We start from the raw sequence: 25,931 nt of genomic DNA on the forward strand, positions 1-25,931 counted from the left end.
GTAGCTGGTTAAGAACTGCTTCTTTGTTTGTTACAGTCCAATGGGACCCATGAACCTAAGCCCCACGGGCCACCAGGTAATCAAGGGGTATCCCCCGGGCATCAGTCACAAAAACCAGGTCACTAGACATGTGCACTCCTTTCTGCGAGATACTGGTGATCTGGAGCGCAGCAGAGGGAGAGCTCAAAGATAGATCCTACTGTCTGAGGTCTCTGAAGAGGATTACAGTGGGCCTTTAGATGTGTGTTTAATAGGAAGCCTGCCCCTCAGGCTGCGTCTATGAAGATAAGCTAACAGGCTTCTTTTACAGAAAGACTGGACACATTAGTCTATCGCCTTTCTGCTGTGCCTTGGGAGGTAGCCAGTTAAGAACTCCTTCTCTGTTTACTGCAGACCTACGGGACCTTAGAGCATAAGCCTTGCTGGCCACCAGAACCAGGTGACCAAGAGGTGTCCTCTGGGTGACAACCCTCAAAAATCAGGGTACCAGACAAGTACAAAAGCTCCTTCTCAAGAGATACCTGTGAGCTGGAGTGAGGCAGAGGGAGAGTGCAAAGATGGCACGCGCTGGCCTCCTCTTTGGAGAGAGAATGTGTGTTAAATTACACGCTTGCCCCTCAGGCTAATGTTTTAAGACAAGCAAATAGGCCTACTTCACAGAGAGCCTGAGCACTTTTCAGCTGCCTCAGTGCCTCTGAGGTCTTTTCAGGGCCCTTTTTCTGGGCCTTGGGGCTGTGGGGTGGGTGAGGCTGCATGGACCTTTGAAGAACTGTTTCCACTGTTGTATCCATGAGACCTTGTGGGTCTCATGGATACAAGCCCTGTTGGCTTTTTTTTTTTTTTTGCGGAACGCGGGCCTCTCACTGTTGTGACCTCTCCCGTTGCGGAGCACAGGCTCTGGACGCGCAGGCTCAGCGGCCATGGCTCACGGGCCCAGCCGCTCCGCGGCATGTGGGATCTTCCTGGACCAGGGCACGAACCTGTGTCCCCTGCATCGGCAGGCGGACTCTCAACCACTGCGTCACCAAGGAAGCCCGTCCTGTTGGCTTTTGAAGCTACGTGTTCTGGGGGCTTGTCTCTCAGGTGCAGGTCTTAAAATGGGATGGCTGGTGTGGAGTTAAAACCCTTCACTCCTCAGGGAGAAACTTGGGGTTGTGAGTTCCCTCCCAACTGTGGTCACAGTGCTGAGGGTGGGGTTTATGGCAAGATTTTGTCTCAGCTGCTCCTAGCTTTCCTTCTTTCTTTCTTTCTTTCTTCCTCCCTTCCTTCCTTTCTTTCTTTCTTCCTTCCTTTCTTGCTTGCTTTCTTGCTCTAATCTACAGTAACAATCTCTGTCTCTTAATAGGAATATTTAGTCTACTTCTGTTAAATATTTATTCTAAATATGGGAAATATTTTAATCTACAAGTATTTTTTGTCATGATAGGTGTCATAAAGTAATACTATTCATTTATCATCAATAACCCACAAAGTAAATTTTGTAGACATAAAGATCACTATATAATGATTCCCTAATTACATTCAAGTAATTGCTTATTACTGTGAAAATTTTTCAGTATAAAATTCAAGTTCTGTTAAAATAGATTAAACTTAGAAATTTTGATATAGTTGGGTGTGTGTCTGCCAATTTTTTTCTTCTCTTTTGTTATTTCACCTATGGCTATAAATTATTTGTTTCTTTGTTTATGTGTTTGCTCTAGGGTTTACCATATGCATCCTTAACATGTAGCAATCTACCCTGAAGAAACACAACTGTTCATGTATAATGTAACATTTTATAAAAGTGAACTTCCATTTACATCTCTTTCTTTTGTCATACATACATTTTGTCATACATTTTACTCATACATTCTCTATGAATTACACAACACATTGTTATTATTTTCGCTATAAAAGTTGATTGCCCATTTTTACTGATTCCACCAAGCACAACTAAAAAGCCCTGGATATTATATATAAAACAAACATAAGACTCTGAAAGGTAGAAAAAAGAAGGCGAGTAGGTAGGAACATTGTGGACCAAGGAATGAAAAGGTAGTGGGTTCCCTGGGTTTGTTTTTGGCTTCATATATCCTAGGCCTGTTTTTGGAGAAGTCAGAAATCTGAAGATCTAACATGTACGAACGAAAAATCCCAAACCAAAATGTGCTCTCTATAGCCAGATGACCCAGAAAGGGGGCAACCCAGCAAGACAGAAATGTTTTAGATGATAACCACTCTACTTCATCCAAACACAATAGGAAAAACTGTGGTTAAATCCAGGGGAGCCTAGACTTCCACCCTCACCAAGCTGGGTGGGAGCCAGGAATTTCATCCCCACTGCCACCAGGTGTCAGTGGAGAGCCTAGACTTCCACACCCATTGAGCAGTAATAAGGCGCCTGTCTCTTTAATGCTTACGTTGTGTCAGAAGATGCCTAGTGGAGAATCAGAACTCAGAATCAACAAAAAAGTCTAGAACTAACAGTGGGTTCAGAAAGATCACAGGATACAAAATAAACATATATAAAAATCAAGTGTAATTCTATGCAGTTGCAATGAACACAAAGACACTGAAATTAATAACACAATATTTAGTTGGTGTACATCTAAAAATATATTTACAAGACTTGCGTGCTGAAAAATACACAATGCTGACGAAGAAAATGAATGAAGATCTAAATAAAAGGAGAAACATACTGTGTTCATGGATTGGAATGTTGAAGTAGTAATGATGTCAATTCTCCCTAAACTGATATACAAGTTTAATGCAGTTTATCTCAAAATCAGAGCAAGATTTTTTTTGCCACATGAAAACTTCTACATAAATGTTTATAGCAGCTTTATTCATAATAGCATAAACTGGAAACAACCCAGATGTTCTTCAGCTGGCGTATGTTTAAACAAACTAAGTACATCCAGCATGTAGCATTACTCAGCAATACAAAAAAAAAAAAAAGAACTATTGATACACACAACAAACTGAAATGAATCTTCAGAGAATCATACTAAGAAAAAAAGCCCATTTCAAGTGATTATATAATGTATGAATCCATTTATAGAACATTTCTGAAATGACAAATTATAGAAATGGAGAACAGATAGTAGTTAACAGGGCTTAAGGAAAGGATATGGGCAGGAGAGAAACGGGTCTGCCTGTAAAAGGGCAAAATGAGGACTCTTGTGATGAAGATATTCTGTATTCGGCCTATTACCATGTGAATACCGTGTTTGTGATAATGTACTATAGTTTCACAACATGTTACTATGTGGGAAAGGCAAAGGGTACTGGGCAAAGGGTACATGGAATCTTTCTATAGTATTTCTTATACCTACTGAGTAGTTTTTAGTTTAGTACTCTTATTTTTCTTGAGTATAATCATATATGCAAATAATATTTTGCATCTACCTTTTAAATATTATTCACTTTTTTCAGGTTGTATCTTATTGACAAAAAGTACCAAAGCAACATGAGATAATGGGGATAAAGAATATTTTTGCCATCTTCTGTTTTAATAAGAACATATCTAGTATTTTTTCCCTTGGCATATGCATTTGGTTATAAATAGGTATGTATTCCATAAGCCCTTAGCTGTGATTCAAAAATCCAAGCAGCTTTGGAAACAGCATTTTTTCCTAAGTTTGGGGTCTTAACACATTGGATGAAAAATCTGTTGTGAACTGATTATTTATAATCTTTATTTATTCTACATTGTATAGTCATACATTATTTTGCTATAGAGATATTGATGCATTTGATTATAGAATACTGCTTCAGAACTCTCTGGAGGTGATAGGAAACGTATGGTGTATGCAGCATATTACCTTTCTAAAACCTGAAAAATTCAAGTGCCCCATTTTTTTTTGGATAAAGAAATTTAAACCTGTATTTTTTTTTTATCTTAAGGACATATCCCCTTTATCCTCATGAGTGTTTATCAAATGGATTTAACAGTGTATATATTGAATGATTATAGCTTTTTAAATTTAGCCTATTGGTGTGGTCGGTTGGCTGATAATAATCACCAAAGGCAAACTGACAACAACCTCGAAATCTAAATGAGGTGTGCAAATATTCCTCATTTAAACAATACTACCACATCAACCAAATCAATGCTAATTCAAACAGCTGCTGGGTTTGATCATTTTTCAACTAACAGCATAGTATGGCAATAATATTTATGCACATACATATTTTCCTTTGTTCAAAATAGGGTATATGGGACTTCCCTTGTGGTCCAGCAGTTAAGACTCAGCGCTCCCAATGCAGGGGGCCCAGGTTCAATCCCTGGTCGGGGAACTAGATCTCGCATGCTGCAACTAAAGATCCCACATGAGGCAACGAAGATCTCATGTGCCACAACTAACAGCCAGCGCAGGCAAATAAATAAATAAATAAAAACAACAAAAACAAACAAACAAAATAGGGTTTACTACAATGTCTATGGCGCAGTATTTCACTCAAAATCAGGTTTTTAAGAGCATTTGTAGATATTTTATGTTCTGCCCCTCTTCACTGCTACATCATTTTTTTATGGTAACTTCCTCTTGACTATCTCAATATTTTTTTCTGTTCCTGGAGAACTGAGTTTTGTTCTTATCATGGGGTCGGTGAGGCTTATGGACAGCACACTAATCCAGACAATGAAAACTGTCCAGTCACACTCATTTTGTTCCGATTATTCAAACTTTAGGAACAGCTTCCTCCCAGTTACTGATGAGAATCTCTTAAACTCAGAATCTCAAAGAACCTTCTCTTAATCTCCAGTGTTTCCACTGATAATTCCACTCCAGTTTCAACAGACTCAGATTCAACAAATATTTCTTGAACACTAGTTAACATTTTTTGAGGAAAACTGTGCTCCAGGTGCTGTTCTAAGAAACTTCTATCCATATATTTATTTAATCTTCACAATTCTGTGAGATGGATATTAGAATTATTCCCATTTCACAGAGAAGAAAACAGAGGCACAGAGATGTTAAATAATTTTTTCAAGTCTCATAGTTGAACACAAGCAGCGTGATGGTGGAGCCCACATTATTTTAATTTTTTTTCCTTTTAAAAACTTGAAAAAAAATTTTATGCAATCTTTGGATATGTACTATTCTATTGTATATAAATACCACATCTTCTTTATCTTCTTTATCCATTAATCTGTTGATGAACACTTAGGTTGCTTCAATATCTTGGCAATTTTAAATAATGCTGCTATGAACACTGGGGTGCATGTGTCTTCTAAAATTAGTATTTTTGGGGTTTTTTCGGATATATACCCAGGAATGGAAATACTGGGTCATATGGTAGTTCTATTTTCAGTTTTTTGAGACACCTCCATACTGCTTTCCTCAGTGGCTACACCAATTTACATTCCCACCAACAGTGTACAAGTGTTCCCATTTCTCCACATCTTTGCCAACATGTGTATTTGCATTCTTTTTGATGATAGCCATTCTGAAATGTGTGAGATGATATCTCACTGTGGTTTTGGTTTTCATTTCCCTGATGATTAACGATGTTGAGCATCTTTTCATGTGCCTGTTGGCCATCTACATTTTTTTCTTTGGAAAAGTGTCTATTCAGTTTTTCTGCCCAATTTTTTTTTTTTTTTTTTTTTGCGGTATGCGGACCTCTCACTGTTGTGGCCTTTCCCGTTGCGGAGCACAGGCTCCGTACGCGCAGGCCCAGCGGCCATGGCCCACGGGCCTAGCCGCTCCACGGCATGCGGGATCCTCTCGGACCGGGGCACAAACCCGTGCCCCCTGCATCGGCAGGCGCACTCCCAAAAACTGCACCACCAGGGATGCCCTGCCCATTTTTTAATCGGGTTGTTTAAACATCCTGGAATAGATAGTTCAGAACAAAAACTTTTAGAAGATGTGCAGAAATAGGAGATGACTGGGGACTGTTGTCTCCCAACACAGGAAGCCAAGCCTGTGCTACACACACATGCACACACACTTGTGAAGCTATTATAATTTCAGCATTCGTGTAAATGTTGTCTCTATTAATTTTCAGAGTAGTGTTTTTTTCACTTTCAATTATATATTTGAGGGTTATTATAGAGCTTTTTCTTTTTAATTGTTTACTTTTGTCAATTAAATATGTACACAATTTTTTTAATGTTTTTTTTATTGGGGTATAGTTGTTTTACAATGTTGTGTTAGTTTCTACTGTACAGTGGAGTTCCCTGTGCTATACAGCAGATTCTCATTTGTTATCTATTCTATACATATTAGTGTAATATTAGTGTGTATATGTTAATCCCAATCTCCCAATTCATCCCACCCCCCACTTTCCCCCACTTGGTGTCCACACGTTTGTTCTCTACATCTGTGTCTCTATTTCTGCCTTGCAAACCAGTTCATCTGTACCATTTTTCTAGATTCCATGTATGAGTTAATACATGATATTTTTCTCTTTCTGACTTAACTTCATTCTGTATGACAGTCTCGGTCCATCTGTGTGTCTACAAATGACCCAATTTCGTTCCTCTTTATGGTTGAGTAATATTCCATTGTATATATGTACCACATCTTCTTTATCCACTCATCTGTCGATGGACATTTAAGTTGCTTCCACGACCTGGCTATTGTAAATAGTGTTGCAATGAACATTGGGGTGCATGTGTCTTTTTGAATTATGGTTTTCTCAGGGTATATGCCCAGTAGTGGGATTGCTGGGTCATATGGTAATTCTATTTTTAGTTTTTTAAGGAACCTCCATACTGTTCTCCATAGTGGCTGTATCAATTTACATTCGGTGGAGCCCACGTTATTAACCTCTACATACACTGCTTACTAGGGACTGAGATTGTGCCAAACCTTTTCACAAATTTTGTTTTATTTAATCCTCAAAACATCTGTAGTATATGTTATTATCATTTTATGGAAAATAAACTGATATATAACAAAATCCTTGATTAAACAGAATATCAATTACAAACGTGGAACTAAACCCCAGAAACTTTCAATTCAGTGCTTCTTCTATGACATCATGTAATTAAAGGGATGTTACCCACATGGATTCAGGAGATAAAGGAAGAAACTGGGTAGCACTGTTGAGACCCTATCATGTTCCAAGCACTGTATACATATCACTTCATTTATTCCTCTCAACAACTTTGTGAGGTATATTATTTCCATTTTACAGGTTAGGAATCTAAGGCTCAAAAAACTTAAGTAACTTGCTTAAGATTACATAATTGAGCCAGAATATAAGCCCAGATTGGCCTGGCCTAAAGTCAAAGGCTTTCTTTTGAGCATGAATGTGGCAGGATGGAAAGAAGGAAGGAGAAGGCAAGGGAAGAAGCTACGAGGTAGTAGGGGTAGACACCCTCTGCTTCATGTAAACTTCTATTTCCTACTTCCCAAACACACCTTTTCCTGTCTTCTTCCCCAGTCTTTTTTTTTTCTTGTATCTCTAGTGGTCTCTTGGGCTCTGGATTTAGAATCATTCTAAAACATCAGAAGGAGGAGGGCAAAATGGGGACTACAGAGGGGAGGTACAAGATAAAAGAAACTTTCCTGGTGTGGCAGTGTTCTCTGATCATGGGAGGAAGAGAAGGTGGAGTCTCTGCAGCATCTTTCTTTGTCTTGATGCTTCAACTTTCTTTCATATACACTCTCTAAGTCTTTTCCTCACCAACTGGTCATCCTGGGAGGACCCGGAGTCAAAGACATCTGAATAAAGTAAGTGGATTCTGTTATCTGCTTCATTCCTCTTCAACGGTCAAGTCTCCCATGTTTTCTTTCTGTCCAATACACCCATCTTCCTAGTCCCCTCTACACCTAATAAAACCCAAACCCTTATCAGCATTTCTCATGTCTGGTCCATTCTGATACTTAGACCAATATGACTTTCTTTATCTCTTCCACTCATAGCTTGTTTCTGTATTCATTCATGCTCTACCTAGCCTCCCTACAGCGTTTATGATCTCCCATTCCTAATTATATCCTTTCTGTATTATACTTATCTTCTCTCATTGAATCTCTTGTCAATATAGCACATTTATTTTACCCAAATATCATCCATTTTATCAACAGAAGTTCCAATTTCTTTGCTCTTACTCTAACTTCCTTACATTTTATCTTGTCTCTGTGGGTCTGCCAATTCTTCTATATTCAATGTCTGTTTTCCTTACATATTATTCCAATCCTGTCAGATTTTCTGGCAACTGATTTAAGTTCTCTACTCTTGATCATTTCCACCCAACTCCTTTTTACATTTTGCTCTCTTTATATTTGATTCCTATCATTTGCAATTCATCTAGTCTGCCCATATCATTCCTTTCTCAATTTTCCCCTCCATCCATGCATCTATGCAACCATTATAACACGTTTACTATTTAGTTGCTAAAGCAGACCCTAAAATAAGAACTATTGTCAAAAGAAGAGATGGAAATACCAGTAAATAATCTATATCGGTAGAAACATGGGTAGTTTTGGAAGGTGATAACCAAGAAATTGAAATGTGAAAGATAAATAATTCCTAGGTGTAGTTTTGACAGAAGGAAGAGTATGTGCAAATCATATAGTTAGAGAATATCACAACATGTTTAGAAAAAGGAAAATAGTAGGCAATGACTGGATTACTGTAGGACAGTTAAAAGGAAATACACATTTGACACATTATTGAGGGATTTTGTATGTGCTCCCCAAAATCAAATGCTCTTGGAGTCAAATTTCTACATAAAATTTCACTCAAGAAACAAGTGGAAATTAGATTGAAAGAAGTTGAGGTTGGGGGAAAAAGACCAGGCAATAGCCTATTGAAATAAAGTCAAGAAATAACAAGGACGTGACTGGTATAAAGGACTAGGGGGAAGGCAGCAGAAATAGGACAGGAGAAAGGGGACAAATTTAGGAGATAATTAAAGAGGAAGTTTAGATAAAACCTGGATTAGTTGTGAGTGGGATGTGGGGTTGGGGTGGGGAGGATAGGTATAGAAGATATAGGGAAATTCTGGATCTCCAGTACAGTATATACTGCAGAGAAACTAGTACCATTCATTGTGATAGAGGAAGAACAGGCTTAGACAATTTTTTCGAGACATATTGTATTTGAGGGACCCATGTGGCATCAAGGGAATTATATCCACTCTTTGCTATACCATTAAGGATGTATGTGGCCACTTTGGCATATAGTACCTCTTTTATATCTACCTGAGCAGTAGCAGCAGTGATACAGCTAGTAAATGATATATGGGCTTTCACGAGCTCTCATGGGAACAGTAATGGGAGGAACCCATTACCAAATCAGTGAAAAGGAAAAGAAAGAAAGGACAACTAATGGTTCTATGAGGAGATGCCACATGAGTCAAGATTTGAAGGTTAAGGAGGAGTTAGGTGATAAACATGCTGTATGTCAAGAGCTGCAGGGTGTAAGATACAATGTAGGTTGTGACAAGAGGTAAGGTTTTGATGACAGCAGTAGCAGGTCATGAAGTACTTATGCCTTGTTAAATAGCTTGAACATGGTTGTGTAGACAATGTGGTACTATGGAAGGTTTTAAGTAGGGTAGTGAAATGCTCAGGTTTGAGCATTAGGGGAGATACTACAGGCAGTGAGACCAATTAGGAGGCTAATTTTTTTTTTCAAGTGTGTAGAACATCAAATGTGAAGGCAGAGGCAGAGAAGATTAACAGATAAGCAGAAAGGTCTGAGGCCAACAAGGTCAAATAAACAGTTAATGGCATATGAGGCAGGTATTGAGGATAAAGGATCAAAGCTAAGGTTATGAATAACAATTGTAGTTTAGAGGTTCCCATATGAAGCTAGTATATGGTGTATGAATAGGTGTGGCAGATTAAACTTTCAGGGATGAGAAGACAAAGATATGTCTCTACCACCAGACTATGAGCTCCTTGAAGACTTAGTACATGTGTTATTTACCTTTTTCTGTACCACAACTCTTAGTCTGTGGTCTGGGCCATATTTGATCCAGCAATACTTTTGAAATAAATAAATGGTGGGTGTGGAAAGTAAGGTTGGGAGTGATGGGAAATGTAAGCCAGGGATATGGCATTTTGTAATTGCATTAAAGTACTCTAGTACTGAGAGGAATGCCAAGGTCTCAAGTACTGGGTAATGCTCAAGTTTTGCTCACAGAGCATAAAGAGAAGAGGAACTCAGGTATAAAGTCATCTGCAGTTTTGATGTTTTCAGATTCCATATATAACTGAGACACACAGTATTTGCCTTTCTCTCTCTGGCTTATTTTACTTAACATAATGCCCTCAAGATCCAACCATCTTGTCACAAATGGTGGAATTTCCTTCTTCTTTATGGATAAATAACAATGCATTGTATATGTATATATTTTCTTTATCCTTTCATTGATTGATGGACAGTTAAGTTGTTTCCACGTCTTGGCTACTCGTAGAAACAGAAAGTAGAATAGTGGTTGTCAGAGGCTGAAGGCTGGGGAAAATGGCAGATGTTGGTCAAAGGGTACCAACTTTGAGCTGTAAGGTAAGTTCTGGGGATCTAATGTAGAGCATGATGACTATAGGTAATAATACTATATTGTATACCTGAAGGTTGCTGTGAGCGTAGAGCTTTAGTGTTCTTACCGTAACAACAAAATGGTAATTGTGTGAGGTAAAGGATGTGTTAATTAATGTGGTAAAGACTTCACAATATATACTTCTATCAAATCATCACATTGCACACCTTAACTTTCCAATGTTATATATCAATTATATCTCAATAAAGCTGGGAAAAAAATCATTAGCAAGTTGAAGCTTGATGTGTGAGCACATTCTGTCCCTGTTAATCTCAAAGGAACAGGCCTAAGACTAAAAAGTAAAGACTCTCCTGAGGGAAAGTAGCCCCCAGTTGTTCATCTGGTTCTCCCCCATTCTTTCTAATCTTTATACTCCCCATCCAATGCTATGATCATACAGGGACACTAGGGTGACAATAACCCTTTCTTCATACCAACTCGCACGTGGATATGTCAGATCCACATCTGATCCAGTAGAGGCTTGAAGTTTTGAAGGGGCAAATTATATTTTTGATACCAAGGTAAACAAAGAGAGTACTCTACTAAATGTATGCTTTTGTATTGATCTTGTTACAGTCAAAGTAACTAAACAAGGAGGCTGCTGAACTGAGGTGGTTCTCACGCTTTAGTAGCCTACATGAGCAAACCAAACCTTACGCCAGAGTCAATTGCAAATGCACTTATATCCAAAACAACAAAATTTAAGAACTAATCACAAACATCCAACTAGGCTTTCCCAAATAAGGCAACCACTCAAGCTATAACCAATCAAATAATGTCCTTGCATTGCTTCAGCCTCTGCTCTATGAAAGCTCTGCCCCTAGCTTTTGACAGTGGAGTGCTCCTAACCATTTTCAGTTAGGCACTGCCCGATATAAATCGATGTTGCTCAAATAAACTATTGAAAATTTTAATGTCACTTGGTTTAGCTGTTAGGGATACTAAAGGAAGGTGTTCTACTCTCATTCCAAGATAGTTAGCACAACCTTCAGAACTGAAGGAATTCTCAGTTCTTCAGAAATCCAGAATCCACTTCCTAATATGATTTCCACATGGGTCCCACATCCTCCTCTTAAGTACAAGGTTATGTAGGACTTTCATTCTATAGGTGCCATAACCTCCTTGGGTTCTACTTTTTCCCTCTTCCTTGCAGGAGGAAATTGCATCCCTAGCTGAGCCCCAGAGACCCTCCGTTCTGGGTGTAAATACAGGATGTATCTTACAGTCCCTCCTTCATGTTGCCTGAATATTTTAGAAGCTCTGAGGTTCTGACTTCCTGCTTCCATCTCTTACTATCTGTGTGAGCTGGAACAAGTCACTTAATCTCTATATGCATCAGTTCCCTTACGTGTTAAGTGGGGTTGATAACAGTACTTACTCATAGGGTGAAGATTAGGTGGATTAATATCTACAAATTTTTCAGAATAGTTCCTGTACTAATAACACATAGTAAACACTTAATTGTGTTATATGTTACTGTTATTCATCCACTGTGTAACTTATTTCCTCAAAACAGAGTCATAATCCAGCTCATAGACAAACTCTCACTTCAGGGCAGCCCAGACTCTTAATATTTTGGTTTTGATCTGTGTTTTTAAGGGACCAACTGGTGCTTATCAATACATACTTCTCCAAGGGCCAGAATACACTCCTATCCTATCCCAATACAAAGTAGCTTATTTTTGTCCACTTTTATCTTAGCGCATTCCCAGATTACAGAAGAGAACAACGGCCTCAGCTCAGCGATGAATTATACGCACTACACACGTTGCATTCTACTAATACAAACCCAGCGAGAGGAAGTCTGGGTTCTTGCTGCTGCTGCCTCCTGAGGACACTCTATTCTCTTCTGAAGAGCAGCAGGCATGACTGACACCATGGAGAGGAAGAACCAGAGTGGGAGAGTGAGTGAGTCTGTGTTGCTGGGCTTCCCAGCTCCTGTGCCACTGCGGGCACTATTATTTGCCCTTCCTCTGCTGGCCCATGTGTTGGTGCTGACTGAGAACACACTCATCATTATGGCAATCAGGAACCACCCCAGCCTCCACAAACCCATGTACTTCTTTCTGGCCAACATGTCCTTCCTGGAGATTTGGTACGTTACCATCACTATTCCCAAGATGCTAGCTGGCTTTGTTGGCTTCAAACAGGGCCATGGGCAGCTAATCTCCTTTGAGGGCTGCATGACGCAGCTCTACTTTTTCCTGGGCCTGGGATGCACTGAGTGTGTCCTCCTTGCAGTTATGGCTTATGATTGTTATGTGGCCATCTGCCGTCCTCTCCACTACCCTGTCATTGTCAGTGGCCGGCTGTGTGTGCAGCTGGTAGCTGGCTCCTGGGCTGGAGGTTTTGGCATCTCCATGGTAAAAGTTTTTCTCATTTCTCACCTCTCGTACTGTGGCCCCAACAACATCAACCACTTTTTCTGTGATGTCTCCCCATTGCTCAACCTTTCATGCACTGACACGTCCACAGCAGAGCTTACAGACTTTGTCCTGGCCATTTTCATACTGCTGAGGCCACTCTCTGTCACCAGGGCCTCCTATATGGCCATCACCAGTGCTGTGATGTGCATTCCCTCAGCTTCTGGGCTCCATAAAGCCTTTTCCACCTGTGCCTCTCACCTCTGTTGTGGTCATCTTCTATGCAGTCAGTATCTTCATCTATGCCCGCCCAAAGGCAATCTCAGCTTGTGACACCAACAAGCTGGTGCCTGTACTCTACGCTGTCATTGTACCACTGCTCAACCCTATCATTTACTGCTTGCACAACCAAGAGGTAAAGAGAGCCTTACGCCGTACTCTGCGCCTATACCAGGGCCGTGATGCTAAGCCTGGGAAAGCTAGCAGAGTTGGGTAGAAGGGAGGTGTTAAATCTTAGATAATGCTCTTAAACTTAGGATCTATGTCTTCTATAAAGTCCAGAGGAGCTCTTAGAGCCTAAATTAGGGACTAGAGTTTCAAAGGTTCCACCAAAGAACTAGTTTAGGAGGAAGAGAGGTGGATTACAAGCTAGAAATTGGATTTCTTCCAGACAAGGTCTTAACATACAGGCTAGGAGTTGATCCCATGTTGTCTGCTCTGTTGTAATTTACGTAGAGCAGGTTCATGACTCATGCATCCTGGTGGGGTGGAAAGGGATGACTATGAGCACAAGGCATGACTGAACTTGAATATTTAAAGCAAAAAGAAAAAATGCAGAACTAGCATCTCTCTAAATGGCTCTTCCTGGGTTTGTTACTGGGTTTTAGTTCTGAGGCAGAAGATACAGAAAAGGGAAGTGGAAAGAAAAAGCCATTCAAGGAAACACAGGCTTCATTATGGAAAAGCATCAGGAGACTTCTGGATGAGATCTCTTCTAGCCGGAGGACACCAACTGTAGCCTATGATGTAGTGGGGCCCCATGTGATCACCTAGTGTGAATTACAAGGCAAGGAGATAGGAAACTGTGGATTTTTGTATTGGCAACATATCACCTCCTGGACTACAGGGGTTTAGAGCTTCATTTCCTGACTTACCGAAGTCAGTGCCCACACTGAACTAGTGGAGTGGCTGATTGCAGTTGTATATTTAATCTTCAGTCTCTCTAATTAGACTATAAGCTCCATGGAACTAGGGATCACATTTGTTTGTTCATCATTTTATTACCAGGGCCCAGAATAGTATCTAGCACATGGTAGCTATAAAGAAATATAATAAATGAATATAATTTGGAGCCATGGGAGAGAGGGGGAAGATGGCAGAAGAGTAAGACGCAGAGATCACCTTCCTCCCCACAGATACATCAGAAATACATCTACACGTGGAACAACTCCTACAGAACACCTACTGAACGCTGGCAGAAGACCTCAGACCTCCCAAAAGGCAAGAAACTCCCCCACGTACCTGGGTAGGGCAAAAGAAAAAACAAAGACAAAAGAATAGGGACGGGACCTGCACCAGTGGGAGGGAGCTGGGAAGGAGGAAAGGTTTCCACACACTAAAAGCCCCTTCTCGGGCAGAGACTGCGGGTGGCGGAGGGGGTAAGCTTCGGAGCCATGGAGGAGAGCGCAGCAACAGGGGTGCAGAGGGCAAAGCGGAGAGATTCCCGCACAGAGGATCGGTGCTGACCAGCACTCACCAGCCCGAGAGGCTTGTCTGCTCACCCGCCGGGGCGGGTGGGCCTGGGATCTGAGGCTCGGGCTTCGGTCGGAGCCCAGGGAGAGGACTGGGGTCAGCGGAGTGAACACAGCCTGCAGGGGGTTAGTGCGCCACAGCTAGCCGAGAGGGAGTCCGGGAAAAAGTCTGGACCTGCCGAAGAGGCAAGAGACTTTTTCTTCCCTGTTTGTTTCCTGGTGCGCGAGGAGAGGGGATTAAGAGCGCTGCTTAAAGGAGCTCCAGAGACGGGCGCGAGCCGGGGCTAACAGCGCGGACCCCAGAGGCGGACCCCAGAGACGGGCATGAGACGCTAAGGCTGCTGCTGCCGCCACCAAGAAGCCTGTGTGCGAGCACAGGTCACTCTCCACACCTCCCTTCCGGGGAGCCTGTGCAGCCAGCCACTGCCAGGGTCCCGGGATCCAGGGACAACTTCCCCGGGAGAATGCACGGCGCGCCTCAGGCTGGTGCAACGTCATGCCGGCCTCTGCAGCCGCAGGCTCGCCCCGCACTCCGTACCCCTCCCTCCCCCCGGCCTGAGTGAGCCAGAGCCCCCGAATCAGCGACTCCTTTAACCCCGTCCTGTCTGAGCGAAGAACAGACGCCCTCCGGTGACCTACATGCACAGGCGGAGCCAAAACCAAAGCTGAACCCCGGGAGCTGTGCGAACAAAGAATAGAAAGGGAAATATCTCACAGCAGCCTCAGGAGCAGCGGATTAAATCTCCACCATCAACTTGATGTACCCTGTACCCTGTGGAATACTTGAATAGACAATGAATCATCCCAAATTGAGGAGGTGGACTTTGGGAGCAAGATTTATTATTTTTTTCCCCTTTTCTTCTTTTTGTGAGTGTGTATGTGCATGCTTGTGTGTGAGATTTTGTCTGTATAGCTTTGCTTTCACCATTTGTCCGAGGGTTCTATCCGTCCTTTTTTTTTTCTTAAAAAAATTTTTTTTCTTAATAATTTTTTTATTTTAATAACTTTTTTTAATTTTACCTTACTTTATTTTATCCTCTTTCTTTCTTTCTACTTTTTCTCCCTTTTATTCTGAGCCGTGTGGATGAAAGGCTCTTGGTGCTGCAGCCAGGAGTCAGTGCTGTGCCTCTGAGGTGGGAGAGCCAACTTCAGGACACTGGTCCACAAGAGACCTCCCAGCTCCACGTAATACCAAACGGTAAATATCTCCCAGAGATCTCCATCTCAACACCAACACCCAGCTTCACTCAACGACCAGCAAGCTACAGTGCTGGACACCTTATGCCAAACAACTAGCAAGACAGGAACACAACCCCACCCATTAGCAGAAAGGCTGCCTAAAATCATAATAAGTCCACAGACACCCCAAAACACACCACCAGACGTGGACCTGCCCACCAGAAAGACAAGATCCAGCCTCATCCAGCAGAACACAGGCACTAGTCCCCTCCAGCAGGAAGCCTACACAACCCACTGAACCAACTTTAGCCACTGGGGACAGACACCAAAAACAACGGGAACTACGAACCTGCAGCCTGAAAAAAGGAGACCCCAAACACAGTAAGATAAGCAAAATGAGAAGACAGAAAAACACACAGCAAATGAAGGAGCAAGATAAAAACCCACCAGACCTAACAAATGAAGAGGAAATAGGCAGTCTACCTGGAAAAGAATTCAGAATAATGATAGTAAAGATGATCCAAAATCTTGGAAATAGAGTAGACAAAATGCAAAAAACATTTAACAAGGACCTAGAAGAACTAAAGATGAAACAAACAACGATGAACAACACAATAAATGAAATTAAAAATACTCTAGAAGGGATCAATAGCAGAATAACTGAGGCAGAAAAATGAATAAGTGACCTGGAAGATAAAATAGTGGAAATAACTACTGCAGAGCAGAATAAAGAAAAAAGAATGAAAACAACTGAGGACAGTCTCAGAGACCTCTGGGACAACATTAAACGCACCAACATTCGAATTATAGGGGTTCCAGAAGAAGAAGAGAAAAAGAAAGGGACTGAGAAAATATTTGAAGAGATTATAGTTGAAAACTTCCCTAATATGGGAGAGGAAATAGTTAATCAAGTCCAGGAAGCACAGAGAGTCCCATACAGGATAAACCCAAGGAGAAACATGCCAAGACACATATTACTCAAACTGGCAAAAATTAAATACAAAGCCATGGACTCTTTGTTTACTATAGCACTCCCAACTTCTTTCCTCCCTCTGTAAAAGCATTCTCCTTCCCTTGCTGTGTGGGGAGATGCACATGGCTTGCCATGGTTGCCAATCTCAAATTGCAATTCTCTGCTAATCCTGAATAAGCCCATCTTTGCTGGAGAAATATCTGGCAGTTTATTTATTTTAGGCCAACATTTTGGTGGCCCGTATGAGAACCAGAGAAGACCCCTGAAGGCTGTGGAGATGGTGAGTCAACAGGTGCCATAGCCACAGTTGACCCCACAGGATCACTGCTTTTCTCACTGACCCTGGAGTTTGAAGGTATTTCTTTCTCCTGCATCTGAGCTCATGCTCTCTTTGCGTCTGAAGCTCTCAAGGCATTGTTCAGGATTTATGTTGAGGTTTAACATTCCCATTAAGGCCTTGTTCTCTATGCCAGTACTCATTTGGTACTTTGTTCTGATTTGAGATTAGACAGTTTCAACTGAAGCTGACTGTGAAGCCACAGTCCCATTTCTTCTTATCATGGATTTGATAACAAGAGAAAGTTCCACTTTGGACTAAGTAAAAACCCAGTGTAACTGAGCAGGACCCTGCCATGTCCCCTGTCACTTGTTTGTAGAAAAACTTTAGCCTCCTAGGCCTTGCCCAAGTTCCAAAGAGTAAATTTAATCAGAGAACTGAGAAAATACAGAAACAAAGGGAAACAGTCAAGCAAGACAAGACAATAATAGTTTAGCCATGCAACAAAGTCAAGGACTTTTGTTCCTCTCAAAGGCTATATATAATATCTGAGCCATATCTTGAGCTGTTTTGCAGATACTGAAACCACGACCAGGTAGAAGTTGTTGACTGCATGCTGACCACAAGCACGCAGACCCAGAACAGTTGGTACCATAAGGTTGATGATGTTGACTTCCAATTACCTCACCACCAACCAATCAGAAGAAAGTCCACAAGCTGATCAGGCACCCTGCAACACTCTCACTCACCCTGTCTTTAAAAACCCTTCCCTTAAATCCATTGGGGAGTTCTGGTCTTTTGAGCATTAGCTGCCCATACTCCTTGCTTGGCCTTGCAATAAATGCTTCAATTCTCTTCACCACAGCCAGGTGTCAGTATATCGAGTTTACTGTGCATGGGCAAGCAGACCCAAGTTTGGTTCAGTAACACCAGTCCTCCTGGAGACTCTAAAATGCCCATTCCTCACCACTGTTGGTCCACTGACAAAATGATGGCATTCATGAATCAATATTGGTGGGAAAGAGTAACAAGGTTGCAAAGAGTGCCTACCTCACTTGTTCCACTTGCCCAAAGTGCAACGCAAGGAAGCCTGTTTGAACTGTTACTCAACAATTTAAACTGCCTAATGGATCATTTGAGGTCTGGTCAATATATTTCATACAACTTCCTCTGTCTAATGGGTAGAAATATGTTTTAGTCATGATCTGTATATCTTCACACTAGACTGAAGCCTCCCCTTGCAGAAAGGCCTTTTCTCTGGCCAAAGTCCTTCTGGAAAAGATAATTCCCTACCTAGGAAACTCCTCTCAAACTTAATAATGACCAAGAAACCCATTTTACTGGACAGATACTTCAACAACTATGCTGGTTTTACAACATATTCACTTTGCTTATCACCCTCAATGCTCTGGTTTAGTCAAACAAACTAACAGCATTATTGAGATTCAATTTGCAAAATTTGTACAGGCCCTCCAAATACCTTGGCCAATATCATTGCTGTTGGTCCTTCTACATTTCAGATCTACCCTTTTTGGAACTCATAAGCTCTCACCCTTTGAGAGAGTCACAGGATGCCCAATGCACTTGGCTCCTGATTCTTTTGATCCAAAACTGATAAAAGGAGAGATACTCTGATATTGCAAAGGCCTAATTGCTTCTATTAAAAATAACCATATTTTGGTACATCAATCATTTCATAGTGCACTCTCAAGAGACAAAGATCTTAAGCATCAAAGTTTGCAACCTGGAGACTTCATCTTTTGGAAAAGATACCTCCAGAAGAGGTCTCTTCAACCTAGTTGGAGAGGTCTCTTTCAGGCACTGCTAACCAATCCTTGTGTCACCAAACTCCAAGGAATAGATAGACTCTTGGATTCACATGACATATGTAAAGAAAGCATCAAATCCTGATTGGACAGCACATCAACTGGTGACCTGAAAGTAAAGATTTCACAGAACTGAATCAGATGACATTGGATGAGACAGTTTTCCCAAGATATCCAGATTAGGTTTGTTGGAAGTTTGTCACCAAACCTTTGATGATGACGTAAAACTTCAGATGACCTCCAATGTCTATGATCTTGATAACATATGGGCTTCAGATAAAAAGTGCCTGAGAGTTCTCCCTCTTACCCCTCGTTACTCAGATGTGACTCCAATAGGTTTCCAATCTGTGCACTTTCCCTCCAATGTGAGACCCTACACTCACAGTACACTTACAGGAAGAAAGGTGCTTCCTGGCACAGATGGGCAAAAAAGCCACTGAAATTGGAAAACCTGACTCGATCAGCAATGCTTTCAGAGAAAAATCTTGATAAAAAGGGGAAAAGTGTAAAAAAAATAATAAACAGCAACCTCAATTAAATAGAGTCAGGAGACCAAAGAGGAAGCTCTCACACTCTGGGACAATAGCAGAGTCCAACAGGAAGAAGGAAGATTCCTCTTTGTTCCTGTCAAGGACTCAAAATGAAAAGCCATGGATCCTTTGTTTACTATGGCCTTCCCAACTTCCTTGCTCCTTCTATAAAAGTATTCTCCTTCCCTTACTGTGTGGGGACTTGCATGTGGCTTGCCAAAGATGCAGACCCCAAACTGCAATTCTCTGCTGATCCTGAATAAACCCATCTTTGTTGGAGAAATATCTTGCAGTCTATTTCTTTCAGGTCAGCACTTTTTAATAGTTCATTTAAGTTATTATTAGGTGTTTATATCAATTTTATACAACACCCTATTGAATTTTTCCTTCCAAACAAATTATAAATTACATTTTATGGTGGAAAGTGCTAAGGTAAAAAACGCATCAGGGATGAAAAGGGTAAGGGATTAAGAGATACAAACTACTATGTATAAAATAAATAAGCAAAAAGGATATATTGTACAGCAGAGGGAAATATGGCCATTATTTTGTAATAAGTTTAAATTGAGTATAACCTATAAAAATATTGAATCACTGTATTGTACACCAGAAACTAATATAATATTGTAAATCAACTATACTTCAAAAAAATACATCAGGGAAGAGAAATAGAAAGGGAATAGCAAGCATAGGGTGGCAACTTCACATAAAGTGATTAGAAAGGCCTTTCTGAGAAAGTTATATTGAATTAAAGACCTAAAGGAATTGAAAGAGGGAGTCATTCAGTTATCTGAGAGAAGAGCATTCTGAACGAAGATAACAGCAAGTTTAAAATTCCTTACAAGGGAATGTGCCAGATGTATTTGAGATGTTAGTACAGGAAGCTTTGACTTTACAGGAAAGTCTGGTTTCGTTTTGCTGTCTGACCTCATGTTCCACAGGACACAAGAAAAAGATTTCAGATTTAGACAGGGGCATAAGATATAGTCAAAAGGAGGCTGTTTAAATCGTATGAGAATTTAACATACAGAGGTATATGCTGAACTGTACGCCGTGGGTTTCTTGTATCAAGCATAGAGATGAAGGACATAAGCATATACCGTGTATATTAGTTGCCTAGGGCTACAGTAACAAAGTACCACAGACTGGGTGGCTTAAAACAACAGAAATTCATTGTCTCAAGTTTCTGGAGGCTAGAAGTTCAAAATCAAGGTGTCAGCAGAGCCATCCTTTATCTGAAACCGGTAGGGAAGAATCTTCCTTTGCCTCTTCAAATTTTTTGGTGATTTGCTGGCAACCTTTGGCATTCCCGGACTTGCAGTTACAGCACCTCAATCTCTGCCTCCATCATCCCATGGTATTCTGCCTGTGTGTCTCTTTCTCCTCTTCTGACAAGGATACCAGTTATATTGGATTAAGGGCCACCCTACTCCAATATGACCTCATCTTAACTAATTACATCTGGAATCACCCTATTTCCAAATAAGGTCACCTTCTGAGCAACTGGGGAGGGGTGAGGATTTATTAACGTATCTTTTAGGGGACACAATTCAACCCGTAAATCTGGGGTTAACTGTTTAGGCTCAAGGCAGAGAGTGACGGCAGAGTTGTGAGTTTGGGAAACTACTGAGAAGGAAAGGGATCTTGCCAAGATAACACAGAGCTCTGGGGCTCCTTCTCCACTTGTGCAGGTGGAAGCACTGAAGTCAAGAGGACAGAAAGTTTTTCTTCACGTACTTGGTAAATCTGACCACCCCTAGAAGAAACAGTTACTCCAAGATCTAGTCTGCAGGAAAACTATTGCTTCAAGTTATATTTTTAATTAAGAAATAGTTATCATTTCAATAAGTTATACTTCCCAAGAAAGCTAGTAATGATATTTGTGACAGTTTAAAGTGGCTACTTCTCAGTGTCATTCAAAGACATGACTTTCTCTTCTACCAAACATGTCTTTGAATCATACTGTTGAATAGGTCACTTCTTGGTTATTTTCCTGTGTGTGTTGATTCCATGCATGGAATACAGATTCAACTGTGTTCTACTTCAGACCATGGCTCATCTTACATTAGTCTGTTCCTGATCTGGTTTCCTCCTCTTCTTGGATTTTTCCTCCAAGTTTTTAGGTATCCATATTTTTTAAATGATCACTATAAACATAAAGCAGTCATTTGAGATAAATTTTCTAGCATTCAGCCATGAATCTCTGCTTTCCTATCTGGCTTTTAATTCCTTTTTAAAATTTCTCCCATTTTCCTGAGAATGATGGAATATTGACTCATCAAGGAGAACATTTTGAAGAGAGAGGACAATCTTGTTTAGCAAAGGAAAAGATCCACTAAACCCGGGAATTTCCAATCCTCTATCTCTGTTCTGAAAAATATTTTAGGTGGGATGCCTCTCTGAGATCAAAAAGTAATGAAAGGGCTTCCCTGGTGGCGCAGTGGTTCAGAGTCCGCCTGCCGACGCAGGGGACACGGGTTCGTGCCCCGGTCCGGGAAGATACCACATGCCGTGGAGCGGCTGGGCCCGTGAGCCATGGCCACTGAGCCTGCGCGTCCGGAGCTGTGCTCCGCAACGGGAGAGGCCACAACAGTGAGAGGCCCGCGTACCGCAAAAAAACAAAAGTAATGAAAAACTTTCAAATGTGAATTTGAAAACAAATAGGTTTTTAATCACCAAATGAATTGATGTAATTTAGACAAACTCCTGAAATTATGGTGCCCCCCAAATTAAACTACAAGGCCATTAGTACATACACAAAGCCCAAATACCGATTTAAAAACACAAACAAAGAAGCCAAAGTTTAAAACTCACTTAAACTGAGAAGATTCCATGGGGGAAAAAAGCTGAAGTAAATGGAAAATAGGAAAACAATATATTTAGAGCGCATTATTAGAGAGACCATCATGGCAGGAGACTGTAAAAGCCAGGGAAAAAATTTTGGTTGCCATAGAAATGTGTCTCTTTAATACAACTTAGAATGATGATAGGATTACAGCAAATAAGAGTAAAGTTGACTAGCGTCAGAAACTGCACTTAGAGGAAATACTTTGAGAGGTCCACTCTAGAGTAGATGATTTGTAGGTTTAGAGTATATGTTCTGAAATAGATGGCCTGGATTGTTGTGAGGATTGTAGCATTTGCCCCATCATGTTCCACTCTCTAAAGTGCCCCATTTTAAAAGCAAACTATGTGGTCACCCTAGTTTTATGGGCCTGTAACTCAAGACTTGTAGTGGAGTTGTCCTGTGTCTACTTAGCTAAAGTGAAACTACATTTTCTAGAACTTCCTTCCCTTTGTAGTTCAAGGTTAGTGTAGACCACAGAGATATTCTGTGTGAGATTTAGAAGGCAGAGGTGAAGCAGCTATATTCTTTGTATTCCATGTAGAAAGTTGATTAGGGACACTATTGCAGCTCACAGATGTTGTCACTGACTCACCTTGTAGATGTGGGGCAGTGGTTCAGGTGACACCTCCATCAGCTTCCATCCAGCTTCCCTCTTTCATCTTCTCCGACATGTAAGCTAGGTAGGAGTTTAATATTGTGATAAAGGGCACCAGCTTCTTTTGCAGATCACCTGAAGTATCAGAGTTAGGTGATAGGATGACTGGAGGCTGTAAGAGACCAAAACAGTCTTCAGCTCATCCTCATGGATTCCAGTTTACCATTATCCTCCCCCATGTCATGTTCATCTTACCTCCCCAAGTGCCTGTCCTGGTGGCTTCAGGCCCAGCACTAATCACAGATGCAACAGTCATTTTATTGCATGAGATCACAACCCTGTAATAAATCCCTTGGATAGAACTCTGACACAACGCTTGACAGACAAATAAGAAAATAATTTGCATATGGTTGACCAGTGAAGACAAGGGGTCATTTAGAGTGAGAGTACAGAGTAGATGAGGAAGGTTTTACATGAGGCCATAACGAAATACAGTAGTGCATGTCTCTACAGAGTGCGATGAGCTTGCAAAGCCAGCAGAAGAGAAGTGCAGCCAGATTCGCAAAGGGGGAAACAAGAAAAGTGCTGTGTCGTGAAAGTCAGTGGTGGTTTCAAGAAACAGGAACATTGTCACACGCTCTGTTAAAAACAAGATAACAGGGCTTCCCTGGTGGCACAGTGGTTGAGAGTCCGCCTGCCGATGCAGGGGACATGGGTTCGTGCCCCGGTCCGGGAGGATCCCACATGCCGCGGAACGGCTGGGCCCGTGAGCCATGGCCGCTGAGCCTGCGCATCCGGAGCCTGTGCTCCGCAACGGGAGAGGCCACAACGGTGAGAGGCCCGCGTACCGCAAAAACAACAACAACAACAACAAGATAACAGGTCCAAAGTTGAGTCAGTCAATCAGGAATTGCCTGATCAGCACTGGTTAGGTAATCTGCCTGATAAATCTTTGCCATTCCTATAAGGAAATAACCAATCTGCCTTTTTGCCTAGTACAGCTCCCTTGTTCCTTTTCCCCACTGTCTATAAAATTACTTCACTGTATAGCTCTTCAGAGATCTCTTCTGTCTACTAGATTGGACACTGACCTGCACATGAATCATTAAATAAAGCCAAAGAGATCTTTAAAATTTACTCAGTTGAACTTTAACACCTCCTAAGGATAAGGAGAACACTAAAACAAAAAAAAGAAAAAAGAAAACCTGCCTCTTGAGCAATATGGAAGCTACTGACGGCCGTATCCAGAGCTGTTTAAGTCCACTGACACAGCAGATATCAGCCAGGAGCGGGTAGGAGACAGTAGAATGTGAGAAAGTAAAGACAATGAGCATAGATAATTCTTTCACAAAGTTTCTGAGAAGCCAAGGATGAAGGCAGAGTGATAGGTGAAGGTATACGAGGTGGCAGATAAAGGGATTTTTGAAAAAGAAAGAGTCGTTAGCCTCTGTGTATGTTTGTATATATATATATTTTAATTTTTTTGGCCACACTGTGTGGCCTACGGGATCTTACTTCCCTTACTTCCCCAACCAGGGATTGAACCTCTGCCCTCAGCAGTGGACGTGCCAAGACCTCATCACTGGACCACCAGGGAATTCCTGATATTAGCCAGTTTAATAGCCAGTAGGGTTCCAAGGAAAGATGACAGACTGAACTCACATATTTATTCCCTTTCCCTTCAGAGACTCTGCTAAAATGATAGTAACAAACACAGAAACCTTTTTGATGTAAATATAACGATGAGAACAGAAGAGGGTCTGTGAGGGGATGGGAGATTTTGAAAATGGATGCAAGACTGATAGTGGATAAAGCAGGCCAGGGTAAGCCACAGCCTGAGCTGCTCACAGAAGATGAGCAGATTCACCCCCACACAAACATACACAAGAGAATCAACTGAGTCAGAAACTCAAAGACAACCCATACAATGAAGAACATGCTCCCCTGCTCAGAAAGCCTGGAGCCAGGAATTCCACAATGTGAATTCTATCTCCTACCCACCACAATCTTCTAACCCCCAGCGTCCTGAAGGTGGAGTGGAGGGAAGATAGAGAAAGAGAGACAGGTGAAAATCCAGGGAACCTAATCAGGAGACAGCTCATTGCTGCAGCCTTCTAACATCACCAGATACTACAAATGGGAAATGAGTAGACTACCTGGTGACTCAAATATCACAATTTCTATACTTTATACTTAGAAAAACAGGTCAACTTCAACTTTTTCAAATGCTAGAGCCTTTACCTTTCCAAACTCTAACTTGGTTGAAAGGCTGCTGTCACTGGATCAATGTTTGAAAGTTTGTTTCCTTCTCAGAGATGTCCTGGGGTTTTTCAATTATGAAGTAAAGAAAAGAGTACAATATCTATTCAGTTAAAGCCATATTTTAGACAAATGTTTTCTGCTCTAGCCAAAATCCCTACTGACAGTAAAAGTCGGCTTATTTCTGGGTACTGAGAAATGAAACAGAAATTCTGCAATGATTAACAAGGAAGAAGCCAAGTAAGAAATGTGAACATTTGTGTAAGACTGTTTTTGAATCTATGGATATTTTCTCCATTAAATGATTTAAATGACTAAGACAAACAAACATTACTTGCAAAGCCACGCTGAAGTTTCATTTCGGGGAAATGAGAAGCAGGGCAACATCCGGTCTGGTTCCACCCACTGCATCCTCCGAGCATAGAGGGACAGCAAAGACATATTCACAAATTGGAGCACAATTAAGCACAAGATAGTGAAGAAAAGCCTGAAAGGCATAGAACAAGTTATGTGGTCTCTTCCTTCTGGAGGGTCACAGAAGTTCAAATTACAAATACAAGAGAAGGGATCCTGTCTGCCCAGATTTGATCTTCAGGATTACAACCTGGTTTGAGTGTAGACTAAGATATAGACCATAAAATGAGGGATATATCTGCATTAACCCATACAGTATTGAACCAGGGAGGTTCAATAATGAAGCTAGGGACGAAGTGAGAGAGTAGCACTGACATATATACACTACCAAATGTAAAATCGGTAGCTAGTGGGAAGCTGCTGCATAGCACAGGGAGATCATCTTGAAGCTTTGTGAGAACCTAGAGGGGTGAGATAGGGAGGGTGGGAGGGA

The 25,931-nt window shown here is 41.3% G+C and overlaps 2 protein-coding genes across 6 annotated transcripts in view; one reads left to right on the forward strand and one right to left on the reverse strand.

Moving 5' to 3' along the window:
- Positions 1 to 25,931, reverse strand: part of ZNF215 (zinc finger protein 215) — a 169,974-nt gene that overhangs the window by 67,286 nt on the left and 76,757 nt on the right. For all 5 annotated transcript variants that reach the window (XM_049713975.1, XM_033404621.2, XM_033404620.2 and 2 more), the window contains exon 2: positions 22,823 to 22,997. The gene's annotated coding sequence lies outside the window, so the exon portion shown is untranslated. The remainder of the gene's footprint in view (positions 1 to 22,822; positions 22,998 to 25,931) is intronic.
- Positions 12,150 to 13,638, forward strand: LOC101281526 (olfactory receptor 226). Its single transcript, XM_012536523.3, is given in 2 exon segments — positions 12,150 to 13,109; positions 13,111 to 13,638. Coding segments are annotated over 2 exon segments (993 nt in total). The 5' UTR covers positions 12,150 to 12,348; the 3' UTR covers positions 13,343 to 13,638.

The sequence above is a fragment of the Orcinus orca genome, chromosome 8 (genome assembly GCF_937001465.1).
Source record: "Orcinus orca chromosome 8, mOrcOrc1.1, whole genome shotgun sequence".
Taxonomy (NCBI): Eukaryota; Metazoa; Chordata; class Mammalia; order Artiodactyla; family Delphinidae; genus Orcinus; species Orcinus orca.